The sequence below is a fragment of the Melopsittacus undulatus genome, chromosome 5 (genome assembly GCF_012275295.1).
Source record: "Melopsittacus undulatus isolate bMelUnd1 chromosome 5, bMelUnd1.mat.Z, whole genome shotgun sequence".
NCBI classification, from domain to species: Eukaryota; Metazoa; Chordata; class Aves; order Psittaciformes; family Psittaculidae; genus Melopsittacus; species Melopsittacus undulatus.
In genome coordinates this window covers 47,521,785-47,534,654 of record NC_047531.1, presented here as the reverse complement: position 1 = coordinate 47,534,654, position 12,870 = coordinate 47,521,785, and the positions used below count along the sequence as shown (strand labels likewise).

The 12,870-nt window shown below is 41.3% G+C and overlaps 2 protein-coding genes across 2 annotated transcripts in view; one reads left to right on the top strand and one right to left on the bottom strand.

The window, feature by feature from the left end:
• The window catches only part of SYN3 (synapsin III), a 194,647-nt gene that overhangs the window by 70,671 nt on the left and 111,106 nt on the right, over positions 1-12,870 (top strand). The window lies entirely within an intron of this gene.
• TIMP3 (TIMP metallopeptidase inhibitor 3) overlaps positions 2,680-12,870 on the bottom strand; it is a 34,374-nt gene continuing 24,183 nt past the window's right edge. The window contains exons 2-5 of the mRNA XM_005150412.4: positions 10,793-10,875; positions 4,627-4,738; positions 3,810-3,931; positions 2,680-3,178 (exon numbers count right to left, since the gene is read on the bottom strand). Coding sequence (XP_005150469.1) covers positions 2,981-3,178; positions 3,810-3,931; positions 4,627-4,738; positions 10,793-10,875 — 515 coding nt within the window. The 3' untranslated portion in view covers positions 2,680-2,980. The remainder of the gene's footprint in view (positions 3,179-3,809; positions 3,932-4,626; positions 4,739-10,792; positions 10,876-12,870) is intronic.

The following is a 12,870-nucleotide window of genomic DNA, read 5'->3' as shown; positions in this document are numbered from 1 at the left end:
AGATTCTTAACACAAGCACAATCTAAAGCTTAGCCCAAGAAACCCATGTCCCTGATAGCATGCACAGAAACAAAATCAAGAAGCCTCCCAAAAGAAATGTATTTTTACTGGATTCTTCCCCCTCCTTTTGGCTCCACATATTTAAAAGCCTTAACAACTGTTTCTTTACACAGCAAGGGGAAAGATTTGCTACCAAATCCTTACCCCTGCTGTTCTAGCTGTCTGCATCTCAGAAATATTTTACCGTCTGCAATATAAAATGGGAATACACTTCATTTTCTGGTAATGCATCTGCTGGTTTGTTGTTTACAAAGCACATAGCTACATTATATCCTACTTAGGGACACACGTCCTCTTAGTACTAGAATGCAAATATTTTCACAATAATTTGAGTGCAATACTGTGATATCTCAGCTAGCTAAATGGATCAGTGACAGGTAAAATACGCAGAGCTGCAGTATAATGAAAATTCAAATCAACGCTTCACTGCATCAAGGGGCATTTTCATTTAGCCTTCCAAAGCCATGAAAGGTGGCTGCAGCTCAAAGAGACGTCAGCTTTGCGATGTCGTCTTGAGCTTGAGGATGGCCATCTCCAGCAATGCTGACTCCACATGATGCAAACAGTGAGGGTGACCACTCTGTCCTCAGTGACTCTCAGGGATTTTGTCAGCTGTGCACAGCTTGAACAGAGATTGTTCCACTATGCCAAAGCCCAGGCTTGTACTCTGCCAAAAGAGGCGACATTCTGACCCACAACCTGATCCTATGTAATTTAGGAGTAGTCACTGGGAAGAGGACTTCTGAAAAGTGTTCCAAGCCTGAATCACAGGAAAATCCAACAGACTTTCAACATGTATGGTGCTGTGTTGCCACTAAGCAGCTCAAAACAAAACACACACAGCAGACCTAGGCACCTCTTACATCAACTCTTTGAAAATGCCCTTTAAAGTTCATGTCAAACATGAAGCTACATGCTTTTTCCTGCAACAATCATCTAGTAAATGGGGCATTTCAGAGGTTGTAGAAACATTAAAATGCATCAGGGCCCATCTCAGACACCCCTTCCTTTCCACTGGGCAAAGAGATCCCAAACAACTCCCCAGTAACTGAGGTCACTGACTGTAAAATGCTGTATTGCCTTGACCTGGAATCACTGCAACACTTTTTCCTGCTGGTGGCAGCTCTGCCTTCTAAGTGGAATGAACTGAAGATATATGGAAACTTAAGATAAATAATCATAATAATACAAAAATGAAGTTAAGCATAATCTTCTCCCTGCCCAAGCCCTCCCCATCCAAAACTCAGTCACCCATTTCATCAGCACCCCTTCTTCTTCACCATCATTAAAACTTAAAATACTTTTATTTGATAAGAAAAATTATATTATAGTTTTCTTAATAAAAAACAAAATAGAACGAAAAAACTTCTCCAGTCAACAGCAAAGCACAAGACAGTAAGGCTCCTCCTCCCACATCACTGCAGGACATGGTATGAGCACATGCAGAGAGCTATGCTTAACAGCGCCTAGAGGGAAACACAGCACTTGACACAGAAGGAATCCTCTGGGCAGCTGAGATTTTATGATCCCAGCCAGCACTTACTAGGAGACCACTTTTCCTTGCCTAGTGCCTCCCACCCCCACTTCCTTTCACTATATAAACAGATGCAGCTACTGTAGCTGCAGGGGAGGAACTGTGGCGCAGGGAGGTACAGAGGAAACAATGACTGTAGCTGCTACTGCAGATACACTGGAGCTTCAATATCTTAAAAACAACTCACTGACTCGGAATGTCAATATTTCTGTCTTTAAAACACAATCAAACCATTCTTTTGTTTACAACGCCAAAAAATTCCATGTCCTGTCAAAAATAGCTTATGTCATTATGTGTATATACATCTTAGTTCAGCAAAACACTATTTTGGCAATAGACTTTTTTTGTTTTTAATAGTAAGAGCTCTAGCAAGTCTCCCCGTTCCCTCTTCTACAAGACTGATTTACAGTTGGCATTTTACATCTGTTTGGTTGAAGGTGTTCACAAGCTTGTTTTCCTGTAGAAGCTAAGCTGCAAAAAATTCAGGGGCCAATGCTGCTCAAAATAGGATGGCACAGCACTTCATCTGTTCTGCTGTAGGCAGATTTACCTCCCTGAAAATAGGGCATGGGGCTTTTGTTTTTTAAACAACAACAAAAATACAAAATACTCTTTCTTTTGTTCTGGAGAAAGACAGAACTTTAAATGTGCTGTTGCATCCACACTGTGACTGAATTAGCCAGGACAATCAGTCAACAATGCTTTTACCAGATGATACGGTCAGACACCAGGTGAATTCTCCCACTGCTGGAGTCAATCACATTGCCAGTCTCTCCCACAGAGGAGGATTTTTTTCTGGATGTCATTTTTTCCACAGCTTAGGCTGGGTTTCTTTTCAGTTTGCTTAATTTGCCAATCTGATTAATGAAACCTGTTTTCCTTCAAATAGATTTGTCTACATATTTTCAGCACTTAGCACATGAGGAGGGGTGACGGGAAGCCAGAACATAGAAGAATACAGTGCCTAACTGGCATAGTTTTTAGATTTTTGTTTTCCTAAAAAAATAGAGATTATATTGCTACAGCTAATGATACGTGTAAGAGAGCAAGAGCTCCAGCTTTTTTCTTTTTTTTTTTCTTTTTTCCTTTTTTTTTTCCCTCCCATTTTCCCTCTGGTGTGCAAAAGTAAGCTCCCAAATGTCGTCTAATCAAAATGAGTGGTATCAAAAAATGGAAAAGGTGATTACAAACTCAGTAAGGTAGCACAGACATTTTTTTCTTTTCTTTTTTTTTCCTTTTCTTTTTTTTTAAGTGTTCGAAGTGCTAAAATTTGCATGAAAACAGGCACTAATTTCATTGTCATCGTCATGATCTGATAAGAGTTAGTGTCCAAAGGAAGATCAGCCACAAGTAAGGGAGAGGGGAGATAAGGAAGGGATAGCGTGCTCAGGGATCTGTGGCATTGATTATTGTTTTATCTGGAGGCGCCCATCCTCTGTACCAGCTGCAGTAACCTTCCACCCTCTGGATGCAGGCATAGTGCTTTGCTTGGTATCCCGAGTGGCCGAAGTTGGAGAGCATGTCTGTCCAAATGCACTCATTCTTGGAGGTTGCAAAGCAGGGCAAATAGTAGCAGGGCCTAATCTGCAATGGTAAGAAGCAATCAGGTAAGGGTACATGGAAGAACACCATAAAATGCCTTTTTACCAGAGTCAAGGGACTCAAAATTCCACACCCACAAACCTTGCTTTCTAACACAAAATTCAGCCTCAGTTCAGCTAGCACATAAGCGTGTGCTTAGCTTCACATACATGGGTAATCCCAGAGTCAAAAGGGCTTTTCAGGTGTAGAAAAGCTGAGCTTGTGTCTTATGTTTTTGCAGGCCTGGGGCCATGAGCAAAAATCTTAGTGCCAGTGCCAGGCTGTGAGGTTTTAAGTACTCAAAATGTTTGCACAGGAAAAAAGCTGGACATATCTTGCCAAGCCTCTGGTACATGATTTCATTCACCTGCAAATGATTCTGCATGGATTCTGAAAAACTTCCACAACCCCAGTTAACTCCAACAGGGCATTTAAAAGGCATAGACTCTGCACTTTTATTGGATTGTCTCTTCTCTGGTCTCAACACTACAGCTGAGCTTTACTTTCTCCCAGTAAAACTTGTTGTGCTCCATTTCTCTTCCTGGCTGTTCACCAGCATCTTTGATATTATCAGCCAGGGAAACAGAATTCTAGGGTTTGAATGTCTTAAAGCCACCTAATTAGGCACACATACCTTGCATCCACAGCCCAGATGATAACGATGATTCAGTCCTTTACGCTGGGACAGAGTCAGCCGGTCCCATTTCTCATACCAGTTGCACAAGCCAGTGTAAACCTTCCCTTCATACACACGGCCTTGAAAACAGAGACACAGTCACAAGTTAGCACTTCTCAGCTCAATCACTTTTCTCGTTTCCTGACATTACTAATGCTCTCAATATGTTTGGCTTCAGTCACTGCTCAGCAACTACTTTCTTTTATAAACTGGTTCAGGCATCTCTGGCCAGCAAGATTACAGCACCTTCTGTATGCTATAGGACTGAAGTGCCAGCTGTAAGCACCAACAACATGCAGGTGAGTAATGCTGCAAAGTCCTCTTAACAACAGAGCAAAGTGAATTAACACCTTCACTAGAAACAAAACTTGGCAACTGCTACACCTTTATCTTCTTGCATCCCCCCCATCTCAGCAGCTTGCATTTCTCCAGCTCATTCCTAAAGGTATCTTTCATTTCTGGCACAGCTGAGTAGCAACCAGTTGTATGGGACAGACATGCCAGCTCAGGTACAAACTGACAGCTGTGGACTGTCACACACACATATTTGTCATGACAAGACTGGCTATATGAGATACTTTAGAAAAGAGAGGGAAATCTAGAGAGTGAAATGACTCTCAGCATTAAAGAGTACTGAACACTAACATACTGTTGAACACTTGGGAAGCTGCATATAGAGCTGTCTACACAGCTGCCCATGCCCATGTCCACCCTTAGCAGTTGTACGTATAGAACAGAAGAGGTTTTGTGTATGAAGAAGTACACTGTCCTTTACCTGTAATCAGATACTGGTACTTGTTGACCTCCAGCTTGACTCCACAAAGACTCTCAGAGGCTTCTGTGTAGATGTACTGAACATGTGGCATTATCTGGAAGCCCCTGTACATCTAGAGAAAGAATAAAATGCTCTAAGTCATCTTAAGTAACAACTTTTCTCTTCTTTACAATCTATGTTCCTAGACTGTGAGATGGCAAGCAATGAACTTTTAGTGCTTACAAGGATGAAGGACTAATGGCACTAGCTAGACCCTGAGGGAAGTCTCCCCATCTGATCTGCTGGCAAGGCAGAATACCCACCTGCTAACAAGCTATTGCAATTCAGCACAGGGACCACTTTTTCCCACTCACATTAGTTCCAGTGGCACTAAGTGAGCAAAATGCCAACACTGCAAGCTCTGCCAACATCCTGAACAATTTTTCCCTTATATAGCTCATAATTAGGGAGAAATTAAATTAGTTCAAGTTTAGAATCTTACTCCTTCACGTGATTCAAACAATTTCTTCTGAACCAAAGAATTTTTCTTTTAGACAGCAAACCTATTTTCCAGTGTTGCTGCTGTAAGAGTTTCAAACTTCTGGCACTTGTTCTAAGTATCAGCCCAGACACCTCCTCAAGCTCCCAGCATATGCAACTCCTGCTGACCTCAGCAAGGATTTCATGTTTGTCTAACTAAATGAATGCAGAAATAGAATTCTACCCCACCTCCTAAAATTAGCCCAGCACTGATGGGTGCCATAAAGAAAATATCATATATACATAATTCCTCTCCTTCTCCTTTTTCATAATCTTTCTTACAACACAGTTTAATTGAAATATGAGCCCATAGATATACTGGCAGTTGGATACAGTCAGAAATTAGCATGTGTCCTTATCTGACCTGACTTTACCACTACAATTCAGGAAAACCCACCTGTTAGCAGCAAAATGAAGTCCGTGCATAGCAATGAAACAACCATTGCATGTATACACTGGACCAAACAAAACATACCCTATTTCTGAAACACTGAGGATGATATCCTGAAAACTTCAGCTTTAAAATTTGGATCTTTTCAAAACACTCAGTCTCTTTTTTTTTCCCCCATCAGCTCTATGAATGGCCAGTGTTTAAACGTTAAAAAAGTTAGAGTCAGTGAAAATCACAGTTTCATAGTGTTTCTCAGCCTATTCTTTTCTCTGTCAGCTTTATTTATAGAGTGTACATTCATACTCAGTTTAACTGTTAACATTAAAGTGAGGCAAAAGAGGGAAAAAAATCCCAAGCAATCCCAGAGCTATAGATCCTTACTGCTGTGCCACCTAAGCTGTGTTTTTTTTCTCCAGGCTGTATTCTATTTCTTGAACTCCTTTATTATCACAGGGTATTTCTCTATTGCCCACCTCCTTTAAGAACAACAAACTTTTTTTCTTTCTGAAGAAAAAAAACATTGATTTAACAGATCTTATGCCAGGCCCAGATACTGCATATAAAAATATAAAGAAACTACTACTAATTCTGCTAGGCCGTGAAGTTGAACTAACTTCTGGGCATCCACAGAATGTCTACCAGTTGGGGCTTTTCTTCCTTAGTCATATTACCCAAATCAGCATAAGCTTTCAACAGTATCACAACTCAGTAACAGCACTGCTGTGTACAGCAAAAGACATTCTAGAAAGACCCAGCAAATACTCAAGAAAATAACTGTTTTTTTCATTAATCATACTCCACCTACAAGCTCACAGATCGTGTCTGGAATACACCATAATGTCCATGAGTGAGCAAAATCTTTCAATGAGTATGGAAGAACTAAACCTTGACTATTATCTGCTTTATCCCTGCAATTTTCATGGTATGGGAAACACAGATTTTCCAATTATGCTCAAGATAGCTGGACATCTAGGCTCTGGCACAAGCATCCTGCCTGTTCTTGGATGAGCTAGCCCTCAGTACACTTTTATTCCTCATCTGCAGAAATCTCTGCCTTGCTTCCCAAGGAAAGGCAACACACAGAACATTCAGATGCTGTTCTGGTAGGCATCACACCAAGAAGCTATGATAACAGTACCTAAGCAGGTAAGACTAGCTAACAACTGGAGCTGCCAGGTCTTTCCAGGCAGTGCATTACCTTCACTGCAGAGAGCTATATGCTGTGCATGTGCAGTACAAGTGATACGTCATTCCAAGTGCTAAGCTCCAAGTAGTGTTGGGCTAATTAAGTCTATCTTACCTGTGCTATAAAGTCCACACATGCACAGGCACGCTTTGAGCCCATTCTCCCCCTTGCAGAAAAGGCTACAAACTAGATTAAATCCCCTGAAAAACTGCTCAGGCCCTTCCTACATGACCTTTACAGTCTTCACTCCTTGCATGTTCTGCTCCATCAAGCTCAACATGACTGCCTATGAGGTAAACAGTGATACTGAATTGGGGTTTTGTTTTCAATTCCTTGACCTAGTAATTTCCTGCTTATATTACCATGGGACACCACTGTCAGGGATGCTGAAGGAACTGTTCTCAGCCTCTCAGAAAGCAGTTCATGTCACCCCTCACTGACCCTCATCAATGCTAGCAACTGTCACACTAATTGACCCATTGCTTGGGGCAGACAAGGCATACCCATCCTCTGATGACTAAAGAAAATTCACCGTGACTTTGGTTCTCAGGGGAAGAAAATTTGGCAAAAGGGAATCTTCTACGGATGTCCTCTTTCAAAACTAAAAAAAAAAACAAAAACAAAAAAAACCAAAACCCCCAAAAAACCCCACCCCAAAACAATACCTTAAGCATTATTTTTGGATACACAAAATATCCTGAAAGTGCTACTAGACCAGTCAGAAGAAAACAAACCATAAAGCTATCCACTATCCCAAATGCTATCCCCAGAGTCCTCCTGTTCCCAGAGATGTATATATTCAGAAGCATAATGACAGGGAACATATTAGCAAGCATCACATAGTGGTGTTTGCTAGTGCTGCTCTACTTCCAGCTGTGTCAGCATTTTCCTCAGCAGCCCCCGTATTGCCTCAGAAACACACAGGCAAATACTGTGGTGGTTCCTACAATATTAACTTCACCCTGTGACACGATGTTCCTCCCATTCTCCCTCCCATGTGAGGAATACCAAGGCTTGGAATCATCCTGCCTAACCTTAGCTGCCTAAAACTACCTTCATAGGAATTAGACATCCTCTCTAGTCAAATGTCAAGAACAGGCACCTCCAGAACAACTCAGCTCATCCTAAAATAGCTGTCTACAACTGGTGGGCTGAATTACACTTTGGGGTTCTTGTCTCTCTCTATTGACAATCAAGAGAATGAGAAAGTCTCAACACCTCATTTTAGTCTGTCTAAAATTAAACTAAATTAATCCCCCTCCACTTCTTCCCTCTTGGAGCTATCATGTTTCACCCCTTAGACTCACTTTACAGATTAGCAACAAACCAAGGAAAGCCTCCTGGCAGCCTGTGCTAAGTGCTGCCATGGTCAACCAGAACTGTTTGTGCACATGCAGTAGAAATATCTTATCTCCTTGTTTCCATTGCAGTTTCCTGAAATAGGCTTGGGCCATTCTCAGAATGCACTGAAGCATCACAGAACATGCAGAGGTTAGATCAGTCCTGTGCAGATACCTGACACGTGATCTTGAAATATTCTTAACTTATTGGAGAAAGCAGTGGGGATAGGCAGAGATTGTTTGAAAAAGCACAAGACCTTTTCAGACAACCAACCTGAAGGCTATGAAGCCTGGCACTATTTTGTGCCTGTGGGCTGACCTTGTGCTCCAGCCCAAGTCCCAAGCTGGTTGAGCTGTGAAATTCAGCAATGAGTTCAGGAGTGTTAGCAAGAGCAAGAATCAGCCATAGCAAACTCCAAGGAACCCACAAAAGAAATACAAAGATTGTTTGTTGCCTTTTAAGGCTCTTAATCCTTTTCACACAAAATTCAGTACACACTGATAGACTAAATGGCTTGTTTATCTTTCATCTGCAGGTGCAGAAGGGTTTATAGGTGGCCAAAATCTCACTGACATATCTTTAGAGTTGTTCTCATGCAGCTGTGCAAGGCTATAGGCCTCCTTAGTTTTCTTTTCAGCAGGACAGTCAGCTGTCATTGGGCAAGCAAGGCAGAGATTTGCTGCGTCATTCTGAGCTCCCCCACTGTATGGGGCTGAATCCCTCTTTATACTGAAGTCTCTAAGCTCACCAGAAAGACAACAGGGTTTCAAAGAAGACACTTGGCTTGTTTGTTTATCAAGAACTATGTTCCCCGGACATTCCAGTTCTACTGAGTACTCTGACTGCTTCAGGTTCCTTCCTGCCAAAGGTCACAGTTAAATGTGCGATATAACATCTCACCAGCTCACCATCTATGTAGCAGGCACAGAGCCAGTTTGATCAACTCATGAGTTCCCCTTTAAAATCACTCCTGCTTTTGTCAGGCACATAGCTATCTAACAAAACACTGTGGAACTGCGCCTGCAAAAGGGCAATTGTTCTCTTGTGGTCTCAGCACAAGGGCATTGGATATTACTGCAGTACCTGCTGTAAACACCCTGGCCCTGTGCTGCAGAACAACCCAATTAAAACAGCCAGGACAGGCAGAGTGGCTGCTGCTTCACTGAAGATGCTTGCCTGGGTTTATGCCCCCTCCCCACGCCACCAGACACATGGAAACCTTTTCAGTTCACAGCAGGGACATTCATTTTGGGGACTACTGCTATTCTAGATTCACCACTGGACCCTGTTCATGGGCATATGTCAGATAGGAAGTACCAATTCCTTCCAACCAAGTAGGAGGGAAAGTAAGGGTCCTGGAAAGACTAGGATGAAGTAAAGAAAGAAAAGTTGATGAAGCCACTGCAGCATGTGAACATTGAGTTGTTTTGTGAAGTGAGGTGCACTTGCTGAGCTGGAGAGTGACAAAAGTGGAGAACAGCGTACAATGCTGTGAGCCTGATGAGGCCAGGGACAGCCACCAAAAAAACCCAAGAGAAGACCCCAAAAAGAGAGTGGCAGCACTGTCTTGCTCTTGCCAACATAACCAGGTGCCTTTTTCACAAAAAAAAAAAAAAAAAAGTTAATCAACAAACACATATTTCCTTTTGAATTTTAAAGACATTTTTAAGATTAAGGAAATTAGCAAGCCCAGCACCTCATACCTTCTTACTCAAAGCACAAGCATTCCACTCTAGTGGAAGAGCCCTGCCAGGACCAGATTTGGCTACTTGTGCGGTTTTGCGACAGCTTATGAAACAGGCTTTGCGTCTCCTCCTCCCAGCTTTCGTGCTGAGCTATAAACTGCCTTATAAAGAGAGTTACTGTTACAAGGCAGGCAAGTGACTTTTTTTTTCCTGAACCTTTACTTTGTCTAATATGTTTCAGATTTCTGCAGTCTCTGCCAAGCTTTTCCATTCCCCCCTTTTTTTCCTAAAGGCATAAACCAGTCTTATGACTGGAATTGCATAGCCAAGAAAAACAATCTAAGGCTGATTTTTAGCATTACATAACAAGGGGGTCAGTTTAAGAAAAAGCCCTGAAGTTCAAAGCAGCAGGTTGAGTGCAGTTTGTGCAGCAAAAAAGTAGAGCTCTGAAAAGAGGTACATCAGCTGCTTGGTATCTCTAATTCATCTACTTGTTTTCAACTTTGAGTCAGTATTTCACAGTTCTTCTGAGCTGATATTTGACAGCTACAGTGTTTGGTTTAGTTTTTTAGACAAAGACTTTACTATACAATTTCCATTTGTTCTATATGTGAAAGAAAAATACCATTACTCTAACTGGTGGTCACAGAGAATGCAAGGAAAAAAGAGATGAAAGACCACTCTCCCTAGGGCAGCAGGCCCCCTACCACCACCACATATTGAATTTAATGAAAGTGCTAGATGGAAAAGCTTGCATTTCCACAGTCTAACACAAACAAGACTCCAATATCCAGAGAAGCCCATCTGGCATCTTTTACTACCAGAAATTTTAAAAATAAAGGAAGAATTAGATATTCAGCATTGTAGGTCAGGAATGACCTCTTCCTTTGCCCTTCCCAGGCATATTTCTACTAGTTGCCAGTAACCACCTATTCTGGCCGACCAATATGAAAAGCTGAAATGCTATTATTTTCAGTATGCAACTTTGCTCATTATTACATGCTACTGTAATTTATCTATAAGCCTGCATGTTTGCAAACATACCTTCATCTGCTTGACTGTGTATCGCATTGTTCCAAATGGTCCATCTTTCATAAGCTTCTTCCCCACAACTTTAGCTCGGATCACTGTCATAAGAGAGGAAAAATACAACAAATTATAAGCAACTTTACACAACATTCAGGCTAGACCCTCCACTTCCAAAAAGACACTTAGAATAAATTCAGAAGAAGGTTGGCCTGGAGTTGTTTTATTTTATAGAATAATTTATCTAAATCTCACACACAGCGAAGGCATGTAAAGTGGGATGCCAAAGCAAGGATTTAGAGGAGATTCAGTTCTGTGCGAAAAATCAGAACAAGCATTATTTATGTTGAAATCTGACATCAATCTGCAAAGCAGACTATAACTGGGATCAAGACAGGTTAAAATCTTTGCACCAAGCCACTGGGATGAAATTTGCATGTAATATTTTAACTGTCAACATATGGGATGATGTTCAGCAAGGAGCTACTTTTAAATTATTCTTTGGATACCCAACACAACCTCTGTTTCACAATAGCCACGACAATACAGTAAAACACACTGGAATATCTGGGGATTTCACTACAGCTGCCACCTTTCAGATACTGCAAAACTTCAAATAAATGGCTCCCTTGAAAAATGACTACTGTTAAATAGCAGATTGCTCAGCAACCACCAAGTCCACACTGAAAGCTGGCAGGCCAGCCAGAAACCACCTGGAAGACAAAGTAAAGCTGATCCATCTGACCTTACATACACTGCACTTCATTTCTTCAAGGATACTCAGGGGCAGTGTGTGTGCATGCATCAATGCAGCACCCAGCCTGACACAGACACCTTCATTATATTACAGATGAGCTACAGCAGCACCTATTGAGCCCAAGTCACCACAGATTAAGGATTTTCTGGTCCCTCAGGTGGATTTAGTGGGTAATTTACAATCAGAGCTTAATGAAGAGTTTTCCTGCTCATCTTTTTTGTTGCATTCCACAAAAACCCCTACTGTTCCATTGACCCTTTTTGATTAAGTTCTTCAATCACCTGGTCCTCTCAGTAGAGGGGCAAAGCTTAGTGACTGGGTGGGCATTATTTAGCTAAAGTTCACTACCCCAGAACAATCATCCAACATTATACAAGCACTAGAAGTGGTGTAATTTTTACAAGAAAATGAGATGGAGAAGACCAGTCATGGAAAGAATAAGGATCACTGTTAGAAAATGCTATAACCCAAACACCACTCATACAAACAGGACAAAATATAAAATAAACCAAGGAACTCAAGATTCCATCAATTAATAGAAAAATGAAAACTATAATATTAGCCATGCAAATGACACCTAAAGTCTTACACATCAAGCTTCTCATTACAAGGGCTATGAAAACTGTTCCAGTAGAATAATCTAAAGAATGCAACATACTCATAACACAACTGAAAATTAATAGCTATACATAGTAGTGTGAGATGTCTCTGCCCATGGCAGGGGCATTGGAACTAGATGATCTTAAGGTCCTTTCTAACCCAAACCATTCTATGTTCCTATGACAAATTTCCCAGAAACACTTTTTTTGTTGAAAAAGAGTTATCAGCTACCTTTGCCTAAAGTTTATCATTACAAACAACACACCTCTGCTGAATATATAGCCCAATGGCTCCACACTACTGAAATCCAGCAACTAAAACGGATCACATATATTTCCTCTGAGCCTATGAAGGTCCTGATTGTAACTCCCTGCGCAGGACAGAGGTACTGCTTTCACAGCAATCATGTGCAACATTTCATCTGTGTTCTACTGAAATGTATCATACTATTGCACCACAGATAGTAATTCATTAAAAAAAGCAGGAAGGCATGGAAGGGAGACAAAGAGGTGGAGGTACTCCCTTGCAAACAGGAAAACCCAATGAGTTATTACTTGCATTGCAACACTACCTAAAAGAAGCAACAAAGCTCAGGGATGCATTCTGCTATGTATAAAAGACATTAAACAAGCACCTTGTTGCTTCATAGCTCATTTACTTTCCAAACAGCTGCAGAAGTCACCTGGAAGAAATGGAAAAAAGAGGAGGCTAGGGCAAGTAAATGAAGCAAAAAGCTTGT